This window comes from Ischnura elegans, chromosome 7 (genome assembly GCF_921293095.1).
Source record: "Ischnura elegans chromosome 7, ioIscEleg1.1, whole genome shotgun sequence".
Taxonomy (NCBI): Eukaryota; Metazoa; Arthropoda; class Insecta; order Odonata; family Coenagrionidae; genus Ischnura; species Ischnura elegans.
Genome location: NC_060252.1, coordinates 44,450,396 through 44,473,222, shown reverse-complemented (window position 1 = coordinate 44,473,222; position 22,827 = coordinate 44,450,396). Strand labels below are relative to the sequence as shown.

At 39.7% G+C, this 22,827-nt stretch overlaps 2 protein-coding genes and 1 long non-coding RNA gene across 3 annotated transcripts; all 3 read right to left on the bottom strand.

The window, feature by feature from the left end:
- Nucleotides 1-8,674: 8,674 nt before the first annotated feature.
- Nucleotides 8,675-9,166, bottom strand: LOC124162705. The gene is made up of 2 exons (XR_006865655.1): nt 8,806-9,166; nt 8,675-8,716 (listed from the first exon to the last, which is right to left on the bottom strand). It is a non-coding gene; the product is annotated as an uncharacterized LOC124162705 (long non-coding RNA).
- Nucleotides 9,167-9,607: 441 nt separating this feature from the next.
- Nucleotides 9,608-12,585, bottom strand: LOC124162971 (piggyBac transposable element-derived protein 4-like). Its single transcript, XM_046539751.1, has 3 exons — nt 11,493-12,585; nt 10,599-10,803; nt 9,608-9,625 (listed from the first exon to the last, which is right to left on the bottom strand). Exons 1-3 carry the CDS (start codon nt 12,512-12,514, stop codon nt 9,608-9,610), a joined length of 1,245 nt encoding a protein of 414 aa, XP_046395707.1. The 5' UTR covers nt 12,515-12,585.
- Nucleotides 12,586-16,708: 4,123 nt separating this feature from the next.
- On the bottom strand, nt 16,709-19,263 carry LOC124162969. The gene is made up of 2 exons (XM_046539750.1): nt 19,255-19,263; nt 16,709-17,449 (listed from the first exon to the last, which is right to left on the bottom strand). Exons 1-2 carry the CDS (start codon nt 19,261-19,263, stop codon nt 16,709-16,711), a joined length of 750 nt encoding a protein of 249 aa, XP_046395706.1.
- Between the last annotated feature and the right edge of the window lie 3,564 nt (nt 19,264-22,827).

The window sequence follows — 22,827 nt, the reverse complement described above, 5'->3', positions numbered from 1 at the left end:
CTTTAGGTTTGGTTGGTGCCAACTTCTGCAATTCGCTTTGTTTTTATGGATTGAATTTTAAGACTGTTAGTATTTTTTCATAAATGCATACTGTTGTACCTGTCCAAGAATGTGCAATAATATATATATTTTGTGATCCTTGGGTTTCTTGATTGGGAATGCTGGTGAATAAATCTGCAACATTAAAGGACACTAATTTTGCATTGGGTGGTTCTGACGTATCTTTGACTTTCTTATCAACTGAATGGAACTTTTTATTGTGATTTTTGGCTTACAGTTGGTGAGGTCCTTCAGGATGGTGCTGTCTGAATGGTAGTTCGTGGGTAGATGCTGATAGGTGCATTAAAGGGTACTCAAAGCAGCTTAAATATTAAGGATGGTGGTAATTACAAAATGTGGATAGCTTTGTGTTCTTGATGGTGGAAAGTTCTTGCTCTTTTGAGTTGGACCAGCTTTTTTGAGTGTTCCTCGTTAGCTCTGCCTGGGACATACCCTTTCTATCGTTACTCTCCACAGTATATGGTTTCTCTCTAAGTCAAGTGAACTATTTCATAATCTATTTCATACTTTGATTTCTCAGAATTAGGTGCAATTGTAGTTTTATAAATGTTGAAGGTAAGACAGACCATGGTCGCCCACATTTTCAGATATACCTCTGAAATTTTCTGTTTTCTTTTAATGTTATTTTGTTGAATGTGTTAACGAAGAATTATTTTAATGGTGTAAGGATGACTTAAAATTGTTTAAAAAGAAATCATGCAAGTTTGCTGATTTTTAAAAAAATATGTCCGAGTTGAGAAACCCCAGGTGCCTCATGGCTTAACTTCACATTGTAACCAAGTTCCTGCAATTTGGTCTCAGAAAATGAGCAATTTTGAGATCTATTTAAAATTTTTAAACATTATTTGACCAGAAGCTGCGTAACCCTGCGGGTAGGGGTTTATGAATACTTCCGCAGTATCCCTGCTTGTCGTAGAAGGCGACTAAAAGGGTAGGGTGATCCCCTAAGTCATCTGCCAGTTTTTTTAAAAATACTTGAGTGCATGAAAAATAGCTGAATGATTGAAAAATAGGAAAAAATCTATTCCAGGCAGAGTGGTCTATCAAATTGTCTTCCTCTAGACCTCTAATTTTCTTAAATTTATCTGCTAAGGCCTTTACTTTAATGCCCGAGCAGTCTGTTGCTTCATCCTCCAGGGCTCTAGGAAATAAAAATTATATCATGGTGGTAATAGGTAATGAGATTAGAACTGGGTTGATAAGAAAGAGGTGAAATGATCATGGTAAATACAGTACCTTAAGAAATGATTGGTGATATAACGAAGGCAAAACAACTCCATAATTGTATTGATAGGTTGGGTAAATTATACAACACACTACAAGAGAGAACAACAGTCACTTGTGTTTTTATTTAACGGAAAATACTCTGATACAGGAAAACTTAAACACATATATGAACAGTGCTACCAACCTTACAATGAAAAATTTATCCCAATGATGTTGCCAACCTAAAATAATATTACAATAGTCCTTACATGGATCCCTGTGGAACACCAAATGCAATTTTTTCATGGGGGAGGCACATTACACTCAATTACAGTGAAAGATGCATCTTTAAGCAATCACTTGGGAAAGAGTCAATCCATTTCTCTGGTGCCCCTCTAATTTTCAGTCTTTCAAGCTTCCTCAGAAGTATTTGGTGGCAGGCACAATCTTACTTCACTCAACCACCAACAAGGCTGAAAAAATATTTCGACATAAGAACATAGGACTAACAAAATGACTTAATAGAATTGTTTGCAAACGATAATAATGATAAGCAGACTTCTGCCCCATGTGAAAAAACCCCGGTACTGGGCCAGTATTGGCCCAGTACTGGGATACTTCCAAAATTGGCAAGAAAATGCCAGTACCGGCCCAGTACTGGGCCGGTTCTGGGCCATTACTGGGCCTGTACCGGGCCAGCTCCAAGTGGTACTGGGCTGGTTCCGGCCTAGTGCTATAATCAAATTTGAATAAAATAATCGCATTTGAAAAAAAAACATTTTAAAGGTTTATTTAAAGTCATATAATTCGGTTACATAGAAAGATATATGCAGTGGCGGCTGGTGAACTTTTATTTCGGGGGTTCAACCGGGAGGTGCGGGTAGTCTACCTTCCAGCCATAGAGGGAGAATCCCAGGAAAATTTTATATTTGTAGAGCTTAAAAAACTATTTTAAAACTATTTTGATCCCAATTTGGTTGCTTTGAAAAATATTTAGTTATTTGAAAATAAGTATCTACAATTACATTTTTATGCAATTAATTTAGTTTACTATGGATTATCGTTTTATAAAAGTTGTACCATGGAAAAGGAAAAATAAGAATGATATTATTTTATTTAAGTTTTTGTGAATTCACTAGCATCCTACAAATGCTTGCATATTGAAATATTTTATGCTTAGTTTTTAATGGTAATAGAACCCCAGCATATTTAATTTGATGTACACACGATTTAGGCAATTGCAAATTCACAAATAGCTATATGAGGCAGGCTCAATGGCGTCACCCCCCCCCCCAGATTTTTCCTCGCAGGGACATCATGAAATAAAGAAGTTGCATGAAATTTGATATTTTTTAAACTCGAACCGATTCTCAAAATGACACTTTCCCATCCTCACTCTCGAAAGCTGAGCCGAGAGTTGAGATTCTTGCTGTAATCAGAATATCAAGTTGCAATTAATACTTTGGCAATTTTTTTACAATTGTATATTTTAACTAATAAAATCGTACAGCTACAGATATTCTACACAGTTAAGTTACATTCATTGTTAAAATGAGACTTAAACCACACTAATTTTAATAAGAACCTTTAAGCGACTCCTGCAGTTGTTGTATGTTTAAACATGAAGTCCATTCTTCTCTCCTTTTTGCGGCAAAATGGTCAATCACCTTCTCATTAAAGTCCACTATATTGCGGGCCATCTCTTTTTCAATTGACATCATGGTAAGTGCTGTAAGCCGGTCTTCGTCCATTGTGCTTCTGAGGAAGGTTTTAATTCTTTTCAGACATGAAAAACAACGTTCTGCTTCTGCCGTTGTCATTGGTATTGTGATCAGTGCTTTTAGCAGTTTCACCGTTTCACTGAAACATTCTTCTAAATTGTTTTCAAGAAGGAATGACAACAAATGAGTGGCCTTCTTAACTTCTTTAAAATCTTCTCTGCTGTAAATAAGCTGAAGCTCGCATCTTAGTTTATTTTTGTCAAGAAAACCAAATGATTCTATTGTCGTGTTTAGGATATCATCAGGAAACCTTTTTCTATAGCCGGACATATTTTCGTTGTCAAACAAGTTTGCTGCAACTAGATGACCAGTGAATTCGAATCTGCGTTCTGCCTCTGCTGCTATAGCGTCACAAACTTCCTTGGCAGCTGCATTTCGCAATGTTTGCCAGTTTTCCACCTTATTTCTCTTTGGTCTAGGCTCTGCTGATTCATCTGCTGTGGCCAGGCTTTCCACACTCTCCCTTACTTTCTGTATTTCTCTTTTGAAAGAGGAAATTGCTTCCTTTGCCCAAACAGGGTTTATATTTTTCTTTTGCAGTGAGCTATACAAAATATCTACATGAGGCATAACCTTTGAAAAGAATTCGAGCCAGTATTTAAACTCTGGTTGCTGCAGTTTCAGTTTAAGTCCTTGAGCTTTATTCAAAGTAGAAGTCATTTTGCTTGTTTCTTCAATTTTTTCAAAGCATTCTATTAATTCTTGAATATTTTGGTGAACTACTAATACGGATCTTGAATTGTAGTTCCATCTTGTTGAAGAGCCAGAAGGAAGTCGTTTTCCAACTATTTCATCCAAAATGTCAGCTCTCTGTGAGGACTGGCTAAAAAAGGTACACACCTCTTGAAGATTTGCAAAAAATACCCTCACTTCTTTGTTTTGACTTGTTGCTTGAACCATGACCAAGTTGAGCTGGTGCGCGTAGCAATGTACAAAGTGTGCATTTGGATACTCCGCCTTGACACGTGTCTGAACACCATTGAATTGGCCACTCATTACATTTGTACCATCATAGCTTTGTGAGATAAGTTTGTTTTTGGCCTCTCCTAGCACTTCCACAAGAACACGTTTTATGCAGGCGAATAATGTTTCAGCATCATGATGTTTAGGGTTTAGAAATGTCCAAAATCTCTCGATAGGCAACCCACTTTTGAGAACAGAGCGAAACACTACAACCATCTGAGCTTTAGCAGACACATCTGTAGTTTCATCAGCAATCACAGACACAAAATCTGCTGAGCGAATTTCTTCAAGAATATGTAGTTTGCAGACGTGCAGCATACAATCTAACAGGTCATTTTGAATTTCCTTGGACGTACCTTTAAAAACAGTGGCAACTTCCAGGTGTGATTTCAAAATAGTATCTAATGTAGCTGAGAAATTCACTAATCCTTTGAAAATACCGGGGTTATTGGAGTCATCTCTTTCATTATGTCCACGCAAAGCTAGTTCAAACTCTCCACAAAACCGAATACAATCAATTATTTTTGAAAGGACATACCGATTTTTCCTGACTTGGTCGTTATTTTTCTCAACATTAAGCCTAAAAGCTTCACTGAGTTGTTGCCTTATTTCAGTACGACCTAAGATGGATAAATCCAAGCAGGCATTCTTATGATACAAAGATGTTTCATGTTTTTTTATTTTCTGGGTAAGATGACTCAAGTCTGAAACTCCAGTAGTTGTCCATGTTGTGTCCTTTCCTTTATAAAATAGAAGACACGGGAAGCAAAAGAATCTATTGGTTACTTCACATCCACAAATCCACGAATTTCTATCATACAGATGTGACTTGAATATACGAGTGTAGTTTTTGCCTCGAGAACTTTGCTGTAGACGAATGTCCAAAGGCGGCGTCGGTCTGCCTAGTGCTTTGATTGCACATTTTTGTTCAAGAGTTAGGGCACAAAAGTTACTACTAAGTAATGATGCAACACTGTTCATCCTTGACACGTTTCGAAGCACTAAGCCCACACTATACAGTCGCTCACAATCAACTGAAATAATTTACAATCCACGATGACACATTCAGTACGGTGAAACACTATTCGTGATACTGACCAATACTGACTGACAGAGACGTAACTTAAAAATTGTAGTAAACAAATGAGTTGCAGCGATATCGTGCGCCAGCTGTTGACAGCGCTGTGCACACTTATCCGCGCGCATTAAAATCAGCTTCAAATATCGCCACTTGCGACGCTAACGAGCAACGGTATCCAGAGTCCTCTATTTATGAAGTGAGGGAGTGGTGCTGAGAATCCAATATAGAGGACTCTGACGAAGAGTAATATAGAGAAAGAGTAGCGTCGAGAACAGCCATTCAGAGGACTCTGAATACCGTTGCATGTCAGCGCCTCGAGTGGCGATTTTTGAAGCTGATTTTAATGCGCGCGGAGCGAAAACAACTCTAGCGGCGGACATAACAAACCTCTTGTTGTGCAGTTTACGGGATTGGCAGACTCGTGAACCGTTCGGACACGTTCGGTTACTCTCGGGAGAAGTCGGTTGTCGCTACACTGTCTTTGCAGCTCCGAGACCATGTTATTCCGCCGCAAGCCCCCCTCCCTCCGCCAACCCCGCGCCTAAGTCAGGAGGTTCATTCTTCCTACTGAACTCAGCACAGCTGAGCACAGCAGTAGAGCTCACGCGCGGTAACTTCAGCCCTCTTTCAAAAATTTTGAAACGTATTTAATGAAATTTCCAAGATAAATCTTACAATTCCGTTTCCGTTTAGGTAAATGTCAAAGCAGCAATTTATTTTGGGGGTTCACTGAACCAGTGAACCTATAGCACGAGCCGCCACTGGATATATGGTCAAAAAAGATAGTAATTAAGAATTAATATTTCATTAAATAGACGTATTTAAGTTTGCCTTTGCCGCTTTTCGAATTTCGCACAATCTCGTGCACAATTGCTTCTTGACAAACTGTGATCTTCCACCTTTACATTTCCTGCTCTCGCGTAGTGTTCTGCATAGTCTGAAAATGAAGGATGGAGAAAGCATAAAAGCATTGAAATATCTTTACCCTCTCCATTAATTTACTATCACTATTGTTTTGACTTTCATTGTTTCATTAGTGTTGAGATTACTGTGTATGCAATAACCAACGAAACAATAACTAACCTAACCTGTAATTATACTCTGTCCAAAGCTTAATCGGCCCCAAGAAAATTATTTAAGACCTTATAAAAGGCAGTTTTTTAGACTAAGGCCTTTTAGGTGATTCATCGAAGCACCAGTAATGGCATATGGCCCAGCTATTAATAGGATTACAGTAGTTTTAAAGAACTTACTTCTAAGGAACTTTGGTCCAATGGTGTCAGCAACCCACACATTTACAGCTCCAGCTGGAAGAATTTGTTCACAAGGCAAACTGGTATATTTACGGGAGTGCAATCCTTGATGATTTTCTCCACGGGTCTCCGAGGAGCCTCTCTTCTTTGAGAACGATACCTAGCCATGTTGACACACGCACACCACAAGCGAGACTGAACGATCTGTCTACACCGGAAGTACCGACGCTGGCTCGAAAGTGGGAGTGGGATAAGGACCGGAAACTGACGTATCCATAGGGCATTTACTCTAAAATTGAAAAAAAAGTGATTTTCCCGAACGCTCTATGGTTATTCTAGAGAGCGTACGGGGGTACGGGAGTGAAATTTTTCGAAGTCCAGAGAATCCAAGATGGCGCTGAGCTCAATGACAAAAGACAATGCGCTACGCGCATGGAAATGAAAGAATGATTCAGATGACGTTATACACTATTCATAAACCTTTAACTTCCTCACTAGACCAAACTTCCATGAAAGAAATATGTAAAATAGTATTATTCACTGTAAGATCTTAGTTAAAATTGTTGATAATTTTTATTCTGAGAAAACGCAATAAATACATTAAAAATGTGTATTTATAACTTTTCGTTGAAGCATGTTTTTAAAATTATATGGCAAAAATTGAAGGTTTAATTTCTGTACATGCATTAATTTCCCAATCTGGACTGGAGATTCTGGCTCAGTTTTGGCGTTTCTGGCCCAGTACCGGTCGGTTCTGGTCCAGTACTGGCCGTTTCTGATCCAGTACTGGCCGGTTCTGGGCCGGTACTGGCCGGTTCTGGGCCAGTACTGGCCGGTTCTGGGCCAGTACTGGCCGGTTCTAGTCCATTACTGGTTTATTACCGGCCGGTTCTGGCCCAGTACTGGCGTTTCTGGCCCAGTACCGGTCGGTTCTGGTCCATTACTGGCCGGTTCTGGTCAGGTACTGGCCGGTTCTGGTCCATTACGGGTTTAATACCGGCCGGTTCCGGCCCAGTACTGGCCGGTTCTGGCTCAGTACCGGCCGGTTCTGTTCCAGTACTGAATCAATACTGGTCGGTTCTGGCCCAGTACTGGCCGGTTCTGGTCCAGTAATGAATTAATACTGGCCGGTTCTGGCCCAGTATTGGCCGGTTCTGGTCCAGTACTGGATTAATACTGACCCAGTATAAATCCAGTACTTGACCAGTATAATTCCAGTACTGGACCAGAAATTTTTTCCACGTGGGGCAGCTATTGCTATATCACAAAAATTCAATTTTGTGAAGTAATATCATCTCAGAAAACACATTTGTGAATAGCACTGTGGAGGTACTGTAGTAAGCAATAATGGCTTAATTGAAACTTAGAGAAGGCTCTGACTCTTACTTAACCTGCTGCAGGTAATGAATATTTCACATTAAGTGCTCTGGATTTTGGCTTCAACTTGCTCTCAACACAAAATCCAAAATTGAATCCAATGCCACACGATTTCAAGTTATCGCACACCTGAAAATAAACACAGAATTAAATGGTAGAGAATAAATAAGAGAAATTCGCAAAATTTTCTCATGCAATTATAAAAATTAGTACAATAGAGGATCTTCAAGGATAAATCTAGCACCTTATATCCAAAAATGGAATGATACCACATTTACCTTGAGTATCCTGTCAGCAAAAGGGACTTACAATGAAGGCTGGGAAAACTATATAAAAATATAATGCTTAACATTGACATAGAAGACGATAGAACCAAATACAATGGATTATAAATAAGTGAGGTGCTAAAAAACTGATTCTTAAACATTTACCACCATCATCAACAGTTTCTCTGACATCTTTATGCAACCTGCAATCATCTGACACTTCATAATACAACCTGCAAGGCAATGAAAAGATTCAATATCATTCAATATCAACAAACACCAAAATATCAAACAATGAGAGGAGAAAGGACACTCACTCCAGAGAGAACTTAGAATCTTCCAAGTAATAACATTCATCTCCAGCAGAAGAAGGAACTAAATACAATGGATTGCATTCAAGATGTCAGAAATCACATAATTTTTGCAAACATCAATGATAACCAGCTCCAGGTTCGTGTTAAATCCTGCAGGGTGTTAAAGAGGAGTAAATATCATTTAAGTTTATGACACGAATAGTAGGTACATATTTCATTATTAGGATACAAAAGACAAACATTTCACGAGTAGTTGAAAGTTCTTTCAGATCAAAGAAGGTGATTTTTGCAACATTCTCCTCCAAAAAGATGATGGACCCAATGGTTACAGATGATTTCTGGTAGACAGCAGGCAACTAATTCTTCAATGTCATTACCAGCATCAAGAACTTAAGGAACAGGTTCATGTTAAATCCTGCAGGTTGTACAAGAGGATCAAAATCATTTAAATAAACGACAAGAATAGCAGCTGCATATTTCCAGAAAAGGATATGATAAACTTACATTTCACGAGTAGTTGAAAGTTCTTTTAGTGTGCAATTTTCAGATCAAAGAAGGTGATTTTTGCAACATTCTCCTCAAAAAAGATGGTGGACCCAATAGATATACAGATGACTTCAGGTAGACAGCAGGCAACTAATTCTTCAATGTCATTACCAGCATCAAAGGAGCATGAACAGAAGGACGCACAAGATATAAATACACAGTGTTCGCTCATCAAAGAGTCCTCAATAAAGTACATTCACTCAAAGGGGGGCAGCCTTCGGTGAACAGAAGGAGGCACACGATATAAATACACATTGTTCGCTCATCAAAGAGTCCACAATAAAGTACATTCACTCAAAGGGGGGCAGCCTTCGGTGAACAGAAGGAGGCGCACGATATAAATACACAGTGTTCGCTCATCAAAGAGTCCTCAATAAAGTACATTCACTCAAAGGGGGGCAGCCTTCGGTGAACAGAAGGAGGCACACGATATAAATACACATTGTTCGCTCATCAAAGAGTCCACAATAAAGTACATTCACTCAAAGGGGGGCAGCCTTCGGTGAACAGAAGGAGGCGCACGATATAAATACACAGTGTTCGCTCATCAAAGAGTCCTCAATAAAGTACATTCACTCAAAGGGGGGCAGCCTTCGGTGAACAGGAGGAGGCACACGATATAAATACACATTGTTCGCTCATCAAAGAGTCCACAATAAAGTACATTCACTCAAAGGGGGGCAGCCTTCGGTGAACAGAAGGAGGCGCACGATATAAATACACAGTGTTCGCTCATCAAAGAGTCCTCAATAAAGTACATTCACACGAAGGGGGCAGCCTTGAGTGAACAGAAGGAGGCACAAGATATAAATACACAAGTGTTCGCTCATCAAAGAGTCCACAATAAAGTACATTCACTCAAAGGGGGGCAGCCTTGGGTGAACAGAAGGAGGCACACGATATAAATAAACTATATGTGCTCATCAATTACTCCACAAATTAATTTACTGTCCTCTAAACTGTATAAGTTTTGTGAAAATTTGCCTGACTTTGTTCGTCTGTAGAGTCTCAGTTACACATTTGGCATGGTGTGTCTACCTTATTTGGCAATAAGCAATAGATACAGCCCTCACGAGATGGATTTGATGATTTTCATCTGGATGCTGGTTAAGGGAATGATCAATTAAATTTGGGAATATGTTACTATTTCCACAGATTTCTTGCGCACGTATAACTAAAGGCAATAATTTTGGGTTTCCTATTTTAATTGCCACTCTCACAATTTTTTCACAAATTCTGCATATTTTGAAGACATCAGATGATGGATGTGTTAACCCTCCTCTGTTCTTCTTGTTTAATAACTTGCTTGATGTATTCTCGCTAGTTAAAAGTGGCCTGCAAATGGAACACTTCAAGGTTCGCATCAATTTCCTTGCCACAAATCCAGCTATATACCCCACAACACTTTCTGATACTTCAGTAAGCTCCACAGGGTGGGGCATAGTAAGGTGGGAGTGATCGATGGGAGTAGGATCATCTATGTTTATGTCAAATATGTCCGTAGAGTCATTGATGGTTATTATGGAGCTATTGCCAGAAGTACTGCTTGTATATAAAATAGGGATATTTTGAATGGGAATGCAGTTGCCTCTTGCATTTCCAACTACTTGGCAAGGTATTATCAGTTTTTTATAAGCCGCTCGAAACTGTCTCGCAGTGGGGTTGTTATTGAAGCCACCTTGCGACCTTATGCTGGAGAAGAATATTTCCAAGTGGTCTTGGCTGATTCTGTACGTTGGGAGAAAACGTACCTCATTACTGCCCTCCTTCAGTAATGATTGATACAGCCCAAGAGTACTTGATATGCACACAAGGAAACCAAGGAAACCCAGTTTCCTATTGGACTGTACCACTAACTGACCAGTTGCATCTCTCAGTTTTAGTATGTACTCTTTCGCTTCACCGAAAAATTCCGACACCTCTTCAATACTCCCCCACGGGGACTTACGAGCATCTCTAAGAAACGTGGTATTTGGAAAATGGAGGGAGTCATGGAGGATTCTAAATAATAACAAGCTCCGTGGCATCAAGGACATGGTAGCAGCGTGGCCCTCCTCAGCTCGTAGTAATCGGAGAGAGGAAGTAGTACTTACACGATTGAGGATAGGGCACAGCCCCCTGACCCATGCGTATCTCTTTACTGAAGAGAAGGAACCTCCCCAATGTGGGGATTGTAAATGTCCATTAACCCTTCCGCACTCGCGTCAAATTTTGGGACAAATATGCTCGCGTGGCGTCTGCTAGACGCCAATAGTGTACATTATAATATAATAGTTAATATTAAAATTAAATGCAACACACTACTTTTATGTTATTTATTTGCTCCTTTACAAGTTATAACATTGTAAATACAATAGTTTTTAACTTATTTAAGACATTTTAACCATCTTTTAGTAACTAAGCACATTTTTGATACATTGCTCTCAATTAAACCACATCACAGCAACAATTACATATTTTTATCCTTGCAAACAATACAAACGTATTCAGAATGCTCTAAACATATATAATGATCACAGGAAATGCACCTATATTTTGTCATTCGATTTTTTTTTCTGTCGCAAATGTAACATCTCTTTCTAGAATTCTCTTTTTTCTCCTTCGTTTTTTCCTCCGATTTCCTACGAATACTTTTGGAACTGCAAGTACTTGACTCATTATGTTCAGTTTCTTTGTCTTTCTCACTAATGGCTAAAGTTCTTTTTCTCAATTCCCTCGGTAAATTTACCACGTGACTACGTTTTTGCAGGTGCTCTTTAGTTAGTTCTTGCGCAAGGACTTTGATAAAATGCCTTCTTTTCAAAATTGCATGAGAACTCTCTTTGTTGTTTACAAGGTAAATAACCTGAGCATTTATTGCTGCCACATTGAGCATGGTATAAAATATAGTCATCGGCCACCTTTTGGTGTTTCTTGCTACTGAGTAAGTCGCGCATAATTTATCAACTACATCAACGCCAGATTTAGTTGCATTGTAAAATGTCACGATCTCTGGCTTATTCGAATTCCCTGTTGTTTCATCGATTGTGGAATCATGATGCATTGAAGATATTAAAATTACATTTTTTCGTGGCTTTGGTATGTATGATACCAATGTGCAATGCCTATCAAATCCAAAACGAGTTGTAAATGGTTCTCGACCGACAGGGGATGTAAAACTGGGTGGAAGCTGCCGTTTATTCTTCCTTACTGTTCCTACATACGTAAGGTTAGCTTTGAGTAGGTCTAAAACTAGCTCATAACTGGTAAACCAATTATCGGCGGTTATATTGCGACCACTGTGAGCAATCGGTCTAACCAACCTTTTTACAACATCATTGGCACTGTTACTAACGTAAAATGGGCCTTCCGGCTGCTTCCCAACGTATACTTCTAAGTTCCCTGTGTAAAATGTTTTAGAATCTGCTAGAGAAAATATCTTAATTCCATATTTTCCTGGTTTACTCGGGATGTATTGCCTAAATGCACATCTTCCTCTGAATTTTGATAGCATTTCATCAATAGTTACGTATTCTCCCAAAGAATAACTTTCACGGCAATTTTGAACAAATATATCAAAAACCTCTCTAACAGGTGCAAGCTTATCTAATAGCTTCCTATCGCTTCTAGTTGCTTTGTCATCAAACCGAAGGCTTTGTAAAATAAAGTGGAAGCGCTTACGAGACATCACCAATCGAAAAAATTCAACACCAGTTCCATCTGTAGACCACAAATCACTTGTATTTAGCTTACTATTTCTAAGGAAACCTGCCATATACAGTAATCCAAAGAAAGCTTTCAGTTCACTCAAATCGGTAAATTTACAATCTCTTTCCCTATCGTAACGATCTTTTTGGGATTCAATGAATTTATTAGTGTTTTCCAAAATAATAGCAAGCAGACTGTCGGTAAAAAAACATCTCCAACACTCGAGTACAGTCTTAGCGGTTGTAGCACTTTCTTTCACACGTGAATTCAGGTTTACAATATTATGACGACGAGTCCTTACAGTCACCACTGGTATTTGCAAAGCCCACTTCGTAGTTTTGTCTTTCCCAAAAACAAATTCTTTACCTGATTCTTCATCCTCTCGGTCACTTTCTTCCTCACTAGTAATTTCTTGCTCCGTATCCGTGTTTTGCAATTGTTCCTTCAAGGAATCTTCTTCACCTTCGCTCTCATCATCTACTGCAGACAATTCTGAATCTGATGATTCCATCAGAAGACGCTGCAGATAGCTACGATCTTCCTCACGCATTAGGTTTAGCTGTTTTTTTCTCTCCATCTAAGGGACGTAAGTAAATCCAGAAGAGATACATCATAATAGGGAACAACCATCTACAGCGTGATTAATTTCATAAATGTATATGCATAAATATAAAGGAATATAAAACTTACACTTTCGAACAATGAAACACTATGAAGTGTAGCTTGTTCCACTGCACCACTCTGGAATTACTCGCACGTTTTACTGATAAAATTCAGGGGCTCCTTGCAGTCACAAGTTCCTTTCTGACGCACCAATACACCAACGGACAAAGAATGAGTGGTCGATAGCGGGATACTTGGGTATTTATACGGAGGAACTACAAGAGTTGCACATTTGTATATCCAAAAGAAAACAAGTTAGTAAATTAGCGCAATATGTGGGGACCCGACGTGGCATCTCTGCGGCTGCGAGAAATAGATAAGAAAAAGATAACTTGTCATAGATATGTTGGAGAGTTTCTCTAAGGTTGCAGATTGAAAAGAAAACAAAGTCGTCACCGAAATGGTTTTAGAGGCGGCGTCTATCACACTGTGCTGAATAGACATTGATAAGATACGTTAAAATTGAGACTCGACGAAAAGGCAAGCGTTGGACCTACGCAGATAGAAAACAAATTAGCAGGGCATATGCCGAATTCAAAAGAAAGCAAAGTCGTCACCGATATGGTTTCGCGACGCGGCGCCTATCCACAGTGCTGAATAGACTAGGGTAAGATACGTTATAATTGAGACTCGACGAAAAGACAAGCGTTGGACCTACGCGGATAGAAAAAAAAGCAGCTGGGCATATGCCGAAACAGCAGGCCGTGGCGTGCCGCTCCCCAGATTGCAATCAATTGCTGTGCAATTAAGTTGCACACAAAAAACCCACAATGGATGGGTGGCTGAAATACGACCTTCGAATGATTGTCTCCGGTGAAATCGAGAGCAGTAATTCCTTGATATATTCCCGCAGTAAACAAAAACGCGAGCTTAAACCACATAAATAAATAAGAGAAAAAAATTGCATTTTTATTTACAACAAATTAAAGATAATCATAATTAATAATAGCATTAAATAACAATTATAAAATATAAGAAATGAGCATTGATTGAAAATAAAATATTTATTAAATTGTAACGAATCTAGTCGCGTGGCGTCTGACAGACTCAAATACATTTCAAAAACCCTTGCCTGGCACCCTGCTATAAATTTATCTGATATGATTTAACTGAATGGCAGACAATTCGAAAAGAGTAAGGTACCTAGAAGGAGAAACTATTATACGCACACTTTGGCCGAAGAAAAACAAAAACATATTGGTTGGCGTCCAGCAGACGCCACGCGAGTAGCGGAGGGTTAAGTAGTAGACACATCATGCTAGATTGTGTTAAGTACCGCGAAGCGCGAAGACGAAATAATCTAGGGGGAGACCTAAAAACCCTTTTAGGAGACTACCCTACCAACTTAATCTGTACATTTCGGTTTCTCAGAGAAATAAACATTTTTAATAAAGTCTAATTATGTACACTTTCAACGAAGACATCAGATGCAGTAGATTACTTTATACATAACTTTTGTAATTAAATAGCACAGTAGTGGTGCAAAATGACCTTGCCGTCGACGCACCCTAAATCCAAATACTACTACTACTACTCTTCAATATTTCCCCGGTGAATTGGTTTTTTCCATCCCTTTTGCAGTACATTCCTGGAATTTAGTACATCAAATAGGCGGTTAAAAATTTTAAGGAAGGAACAGAGAGGTGCAGATCCTTGAAAATCTGGAAGGTCCAATTCTTCACAAAATGCAAGGGCGTCGGCCACTGAGTCACTTAGGACTTGTGCTGCCAGTCGCACCTTCATCTTCTGCCTCCTCCAGTCCATGTGGGCAGCCCTCAATTTATTGCCCAGGTGAACACCCTCCATGTCCTGAAGATTTTTTAACGCCTCTAAAAACTTCCAGTCTATTCCCCCTTCATCACCATCCCGGAGCAGTCTCTTATCCCCCAAAGTGTTTCTCACCAACTTTAACATATGACATGGGTCAAGAAAAACATAAACTGGGCTCCTGGTAACCGGATGCTGGAAATATGTAATCATATCTCCAGGGGTGAAGCGACAACCCAGTATATTAGCCATTGTTACATTCGATGCTGCCCCATCGAAAGTAAGGGAACTAACATTCATTCCAGTTTGATGAATTTCTGTCAGCACCTGACTGACAATATTTGCCCGCTGTTCCCCAGAGACACCATTAGTGAAGTAGTAGGCCACAGGCAGTTTCCACTTGTCGTTTATCCCCACAGCCATTACAACAAACACCTCCTTTGCAATAGGCATACTATCACAATTAAAGTCATGACCGAAGTCCACGTAGCCATGATACCTGTGGCCATCCCACTCCACATGCTGTCTTATGGCCATTTCGTCAATAACAATATTTACAATAATTTTATATGTACAACTATCTGCCCTGCTTTTCAATGTGCTGAGAGCCTCCAAGGATATCCCAGGATTCCCATGGACTCTACCATACCACTTAGATATGGTCCTTGGGTGAGGCAAGCATGTATTAAAGTGCTCCCTTACGTAACAATATGCCTTGGGCGAATAGAAATGGAGAGTTAGCGCAAAAGCTCTCAGTTCTGCCTTATACTTTTGGGGGAGTGCCCTTTCCTCTCCACTTAATATGAGCCTCTGCATTAAAAATCTGCATGAGCCCGGAATGTTCTTCAGGATGCCAAGGCCACTGGCATCCATCAAATTTTTCTTCTCCAGGTCGCCCACAAGATTGGCCAATTTCTTATTGGCCTTCCCATGTCTCCTCTTCGCTTGCTGCAACACCTTAATCTTTCTCCTGGCACTCTGGTAAAGCTTTGTCATCCTCTCCAGTTCCACTCGCAGTTTATGAACTTCCTTGCAGCAGTCAACCCCATGACACCAAGTAACAGGCTGCACAGGCTCAATGACGCAGACCTCACTAACATGTTGCCCTGGTGAAGCTGGGGCACAGACATCACATACATATTGCCCTGGAGAAGCTGGGGCACAGACAACACTTGCTGCTCTGGTGAAGCTGGGGCACAGACATCACTTAAGGGCCTTTGCACACTAGGCCACCAAAGTGGCGCCACCATGGAAGCGCTTCTTTGGAAGCGCGTTTGGTGGCGAGTAACCTCGTGTGGCGAGCCACTTCATCAGCCACCACGCTTACTCAGTTCATGGTTTTCTATTGACCGTGATGGATGTGGAAGAAGCTTGTGGGTTCGCTTTTATGTTTGTTTACTTGCGGAATAAAAGGAAAAAATACAGGAGAAAATACTGGATACACCCGTTTTTACGCGATCGCAGTTCAAGAGGAGTGTTTTTTACTCATTATGTGGACCTCAGAAACAACCCGGATAAATTTTACACATATGCAAGAATGACTGTTGGTACCTATGACGAACTACTCACAAGATTGAAAGAAAAGATTACAGGAACCACAACCAGATTCCGAGATTGTATACCGCCAGAACAGAAGTTGCTTGTAACGTTGAGGTAAGTAAAAAACAAAACAAAAATACACAATCAAAAAAATCATAGTTTAATACAATGTATCAGAAATATGGGTAGTAACAGTGGTGTATTTTTAATACAAAGTGGTAAATTCATAAGTTGATTCATTTGAAAAGTCACTGTCTGAATGAGGTGAAAGTACACTTCTTTGCTGGTCCATTTGGTTCTGAAGTGGTTGGAACCTCTGAGAAGTTGTTTGCTGCAGTCCTGAAGGACCTGCCGTTGGTTGTTGCGGACAAATGTTTCCAGACGTTGTTTGTTGCTGATATGTTGCTGGCACCACAGTAGGATTCTGCGTCAAACGCGCTGTTTCAAGGACACGCATTAACTCCATTTTAATGGATAACCTGTTATTCTTTGGAATTTCCTTCAACGGTTGCAGTAAAGACAACAAAAACATTCGATCACTATCATCCTCCAATTTTTCCTCTCTCTCTTGGCGACTCTGAAGGCCAGTCTTTAAAATGTTCACCATCTCCTCCAGTTCATTTGTATGTTCTGCTCTCTTCCTCTTACCAACATAAGATGTTTTTGGAGTTGGCTGGGAAGGATCTTCAGTGGGTTGCACATGTGCACCGTCTACTTGCTCATGAGTTCCCATGCTACTGCATGTCGGTTTCTTATTTATTATTTGTCCCAAAAATGAAAGCTGTTGAAAGTAAACATAACCTGTTTTACGTCCCGCAGCTGATCCACTTTTCGTAGTCTTAAGCCTCGACACTTCCCTCGAGAAGCAGTCACGTAAACTCTTCCACTTCCTTTGAAGTATTCTTCCTGAAAGTAAATATATATGTGAAATTGCAGAATATACATCCTACTTAACCCTCGAGCGGGCGCGCTGGCGTATAAAGTACGCCAATCTTCGAAAACCAAGGATTTCAACATTGTACGTATATTCTGAGCTAGAATGGCCTCGTGCGTTCTTACAATGCATTTTGACTGTCAATAGTCCGAGTTTTCAAAGCTCTAAGTATTGTAGCTAATTAATTTTTATATCGGCAATAGGAACCAACACCCGTGGCGTACAATGTACGCCGCGCGACCGGCCTTGTACCTCGCGCTTTGTTTTCTTGAATGGCCTTGTGTATTATTACATATCATTTTGACTGTCTATAGCGTGATTTTTTAAAGCACTAAGTATTGTAGCAAATTTTTCTAGATCAGCAAGAAGAGCCTAAACCCGCGGCGTATAAATTACGCCGCGCGACTGGTCATGATCCACCTGTGTACCTTTATATATTTATCGCCTATAAATGTTTAAGCTTGGACTAATTTCCACAAATAAAGGTAAATTTCAACAAAAATCGAGTGTTATCATATAAATGCATATATTGCGGACAAAGTACGCCATGCGCCCAGTCGTGTAAAAATATCATGCGCGCCCCTCTCGACGGTTAAATTATGAATGTACGTTAAATAATTTAAATTTTAATTCTTTGATTCTTTTTCAGTTACTTGGGAAGTGGAATCACAATGACTCAACTTCATATTTACTATCGCTTGGGACAAACAACTGTGGGAAAAATCGTAAGAGAAGTGACAAGAGAAATATGGGCAACAATGAAGAACGAATGTATCCCTGATATAAGTACCGAAAAGTGGAAGTGTATTGCAGAAGACTTTCACTCAATCACAAATTTTCCAAACTGTGTAGGTGCACTTGACGGAAAACATATACGAATTACCAAACCGTGGAATAGTGGCTCGATGTACTATAACTATAAACATTATTGTTCAATTGTGCTGCTTGCATTGTGCGATGCAAACTACTTGTTTACTTTCATCGATGTCGGGGGCTTTGGAAAAGAAAGCGACAGTACTATTTTCAAAGATAGTACCTTGAACGCAGCTTTGAACAGCAATACGTTAAATTTACCTGTAGCAAGACCAATTGGTGATACTACTTCACCGTTACCATACCTGATTGTTGCCGATGAGGCATTTGCCCTGTCAAGTCATGTAATGCGTCCGTACCCAAAGAAATCACTCACAATTCGTAAAAAAGTTTATAATTACCGCCATTCACGAGCGCGTAGACTCATAGAATGTTCTTTTGGGCTGCTAAGCAATAAGTGGCAAATATTGCATCGCGCACTGAATGTAGATGTATTGCTTGCGGAAAATATTGTGAAAGCTTGCTGCATACTTCACAATTTCGTGCGAAGTAGAGATGGTTTTAAGTTTGAGGAAACCTTGAATGTAATTGGCTTTCAAAATCTGAATGTTGACAATGAGAGTAGAAGCACAAAAGAAGCTTTAAGTATTCGAGATAAGTTTGCTGAATACTTTGATAGTCCAGATGGCAGTTTGGAATGGCAATACCGAGTGATCTAGAAACACTGTCTCAGTATCTGTATCTCACTGTATCAGTTTAAACCAACTACTATTTAACGCTGAAATCAAGCGAGTCCAGTAGTACTATTGCCACTAGTTAATGCTATTTCTAGCATTTAGTAATAAAACAAATAGTTAACACGTACCAAAACTCAGAGATGAAGGAAATTAAAACTATTTAACCGTGGTCAAACTGCGAAACGCACGACATCCAAACTCACACACGGCAATGAGGCAATGGCTCTCGACAAGTTAACTTCGTTCCCGCATGAGTGCAGCACTTACCGGCGCCATGACACCAAATGGCCACTTTACCCGCCCTGGCCACTTTGCCCGTGCCTCCCCTATCCTTCTGCATTTATTGAAGGAGTAACAATTGCAATATGGGTGCAATCAATTGCACCTATTACTCCAGGAAATCTAATCCTAGGTCTGAACCTGAAAAGTCAACCAATTTTTTTAATCAAATTAAAAACCTTCCACTTCAGTGTAGTAGCACTACATATCAGTTCATAACCAACCTTTCCCCTATGCCCTCCCATGTGGCCCTTCTGGGAAACTTAACCCATTTGGGCAACATCCTACGTATCATTGCCCTTGCCACCCGCTTCAGGCATATACTCACAGAAGGTTGGCTCACAGAAAGGAGAGCATCTTGCCCAACACCTCTCTGATAGCCGCCCTCGGCCAAAAACCTTAATGTGACCAGTACCTTAATTGTGGTGATTAAATACATACCATCAGGAAACAAATTCATCAACAATCATTGTGCAATAACTTTATTCTCTATTGAGCAGGTTACTTACCCGGCAGTGAACTGGTAGTCCACGCCTTTGTACCCTTGCTAAGTGGGGTTGCAACTCTGTACACAGAAATTGTGCCACCACCTTCGGTACTCTAAAGTATTGCAAAAAAGCATCGTCTGATACTTCGAAGGGATTAGTGGAGTCCCTTAATATCCTCCTTATAGCGGCTTGCCTTCTTCTAGCATCAATCTCTTCCACAAGTGCAAGATCCAGGTGTCGAAGTAAACGCGCCATTTCGGCTAAAGTGAAAATAATTTGAGCGAGCTGAGCGCATTAAAGCTGTGATCACAATGCCCATTAGTAAAAAAAATACGAATAATACATAACTGGAGTGCCTTAAGCTGGGTTCACATGCAGCGGAAAGCGTGCGGAAAGCGGACTGCGGAAACGCTGCGGAAAATGGTCTGGGGGTGGGGGAGGCTGCGGAAAAGCGGACGGCAGTTCACATGGATACGGAAAGGTTGCGGAGTGCGGAAACATATTTGCGGGAAACTTGATTCTGAAGCCGTGAAACGCTAACGATAAGTGTTCTATTCTGCAATTCAGTCTCTCTATTTCCGACTATTCTTCACTACGGGGATATATGGCCGTACCCCTATCAGTTATCCATTTAAATTGGCCTCACCGTCGCTGTCCATAATTTGGCCCAACTCAAGCCACACCTTCCTAAAGTGGGACATGTCATGGTGCTTTGGGTCTTGCAGGTCCCACAAGCACCTTCTCTCTCCAACCAGCTGAGCCAAAAGCTCATTGGAATTTTCTTCGAACGCCATAGTTGCCTCCATTTGAAATTTACCGCTTGTTTGTGTTTCCAAGAGCGCACCGCTGTGACGGATGGCGTCTTTCTACTGTTTATGACGTCACCTTCCGCATGCGGAACGAGGAAAATATCAAATAATTTTATCCGCACGGTCCCGCAGGGTTAGCTCCGCCTCTTGCGGACAGCTATCTCAGCTAGCTCCGCCCACCGCCTCTGATTGGCTGGGTGTCTTTCCGCAGTCCGCTTTCCGCATCCATGTGAACCCAGCTTTAATCACTGACGAAAACACTTAAATCCGCTGAAATAACAAGAAATCTGTTGCACTGCATTCATTCCGTTAAAGTGACAGGGTTTCCAAAGATATTGCTAATTCACAGAGCAAAAGGAAGGCACTTTTTATTATAATGAAAAAATAACCATTGGCCAGTTATCTATGGCAAACGATAGAAAGATAAAAACCACAAGATAATCACTTATTATAAAAATACACTTTTATTTCATGGTAATGCGAAAGACTTTCACGATTTTCTTTGGTTTCACGAATACACAGTCACAGGAAAAAGTCTGTCCACAATACACATATTTCCCAAACAACACACAAGAGAAGCTACCACTTATTTCACTAATACAGATAAATCCATCGATAAGTAGCACACACGATAAAAATGTGGAGCGAAAAAGGCAAATACAATCAGAAAAAACTGGAAGTCACTACCATTATTATATTCATTACGTTTAAATAGAGCTCGTTACGATGAAAACCACTTCTTAATTATTCACTGATTTAAGCCTTGCATTAGCCCACACAAGTGGGTTCTCACTACTATTCGTCGACACAGTTTACTTGATGAAACAAATTTCATTCACATTGATTGAGAAATGTCATCTAAACAGTGAATAATGAAGGTGAACACGCTACTGATAATTTCAAATCACTATCAGACATTTCTCGATAGCGTAATAGCACTGTTTACAAAGCAATCGCGATAGAACACATATTAAAACTCCTGGCCGATATATTGTCAATTAGTTCATTACAACCACTGGCACTGTAGATTAGGTAGTTGTCACGTTGAAAATAACACTATTTTGGCACAAAAGATGTTCGTAGATATCTCGGATATCTACGAACGGGGGGAAGAGAGTAATCTCTTCCTTTGGGGAGCCGCGCCCCCACGGACCCGAGCCCACCGAGGAGACAATTTCACATTTCTGACTGCAGTTATCCTTATCTTGTTCTCCCTTGTAGGTTGCTGGAACAGGAGGTAAGGATGGTAATGTTTTCTTAGTTGGCTTTCTCTTATTCATGAAAGTAACTTCGGATGAATCTGAGTCACTCTCAGAATCCTGTATTCTAATTGAAGGAAAACATTTTCTTTTCGTGGGAACATCCTCATTCTCTGTTCCAAGATCCGAAAGTTGTTCTGCAAGTCTTATCTTACTTCAACCCTTCTCATAAGAATCTGTTTGAGATGGAAACAAAGAAGAGAACCATAATTAAAACATTTACATTTTATAACTTAAAAGTTAGTAAGGAAAAATCATACCTGTGTAGTACATAATCCTTTTTAAAGGATATATGTTCCATTTGTTTTTATCTGGGTCTACCATCCTTTCAACGGCCCGTTTAAAGTCCCGGCTATCCTTTAACTTAGGCCAGTAAGCCTGATTGGACTTAAGGTCTAGCCACTTCGTAGGCAGTAACTCTATGTCATCATCAAATTCAACAATTGAAAATGAAAGTTGCTTATCAGCTATTCTGAAAAAGATTGTAGGTAATTGAAAGACTTTAAAAAATTCGTTATAACAGTAGGTTACAAGAGACTACACAACTGACATTTTATTGTAATTAGCTTACCAATGAATACTAGGCATGTTGAATTCAAAGCAAGTTAAAAAAATTGTCACGGTGTAAAATTGAAATGAAGGTCAATAATCTGCACTCTCTCAAGGACATGGATTTTTTTATAAACACTTATTTACATATCCTCTTCGGTCCCGAAAAAAACCTGGCTCTCAGAAAAATGTTTCCTTGCTAATATTTAGCACATATGAGACTACTGACATTGTGTGTGGAAGTATTTTTGAAATTGTTTCTATAATTGTTAAAATATTCTATGTCCACATATGTGGACATGAGGATCATATATGCAGATTGTGAAATATACTTTTCTGTTTTTTATTGCGATATATATGTACTTTTTTTACTTAATTGATCAAATACTATTATTGCATGCGAAAAAATTGTACCACGAATAAAAATATAAAAGTTTATCAACAAAATGAAGAATA

Bases quoted from the DNA above. Each gene is read 5' to 3' on its own strand.
- LOC124162971 (XM_046539751.1), bottom strand. From the start codon at position 12,514: ATGTCTCGTAAGCGCTTCCACTTTATTTTACAAAGCCTTCGGTTTGAT. The intron at 10,804-11,492 runs TTGCAGTTCCAA...CACGTTTCTTAG, and splicing joins GAACATAATGAGTCAAGTAC to AGATGCTCGTAAGTCCCCGT.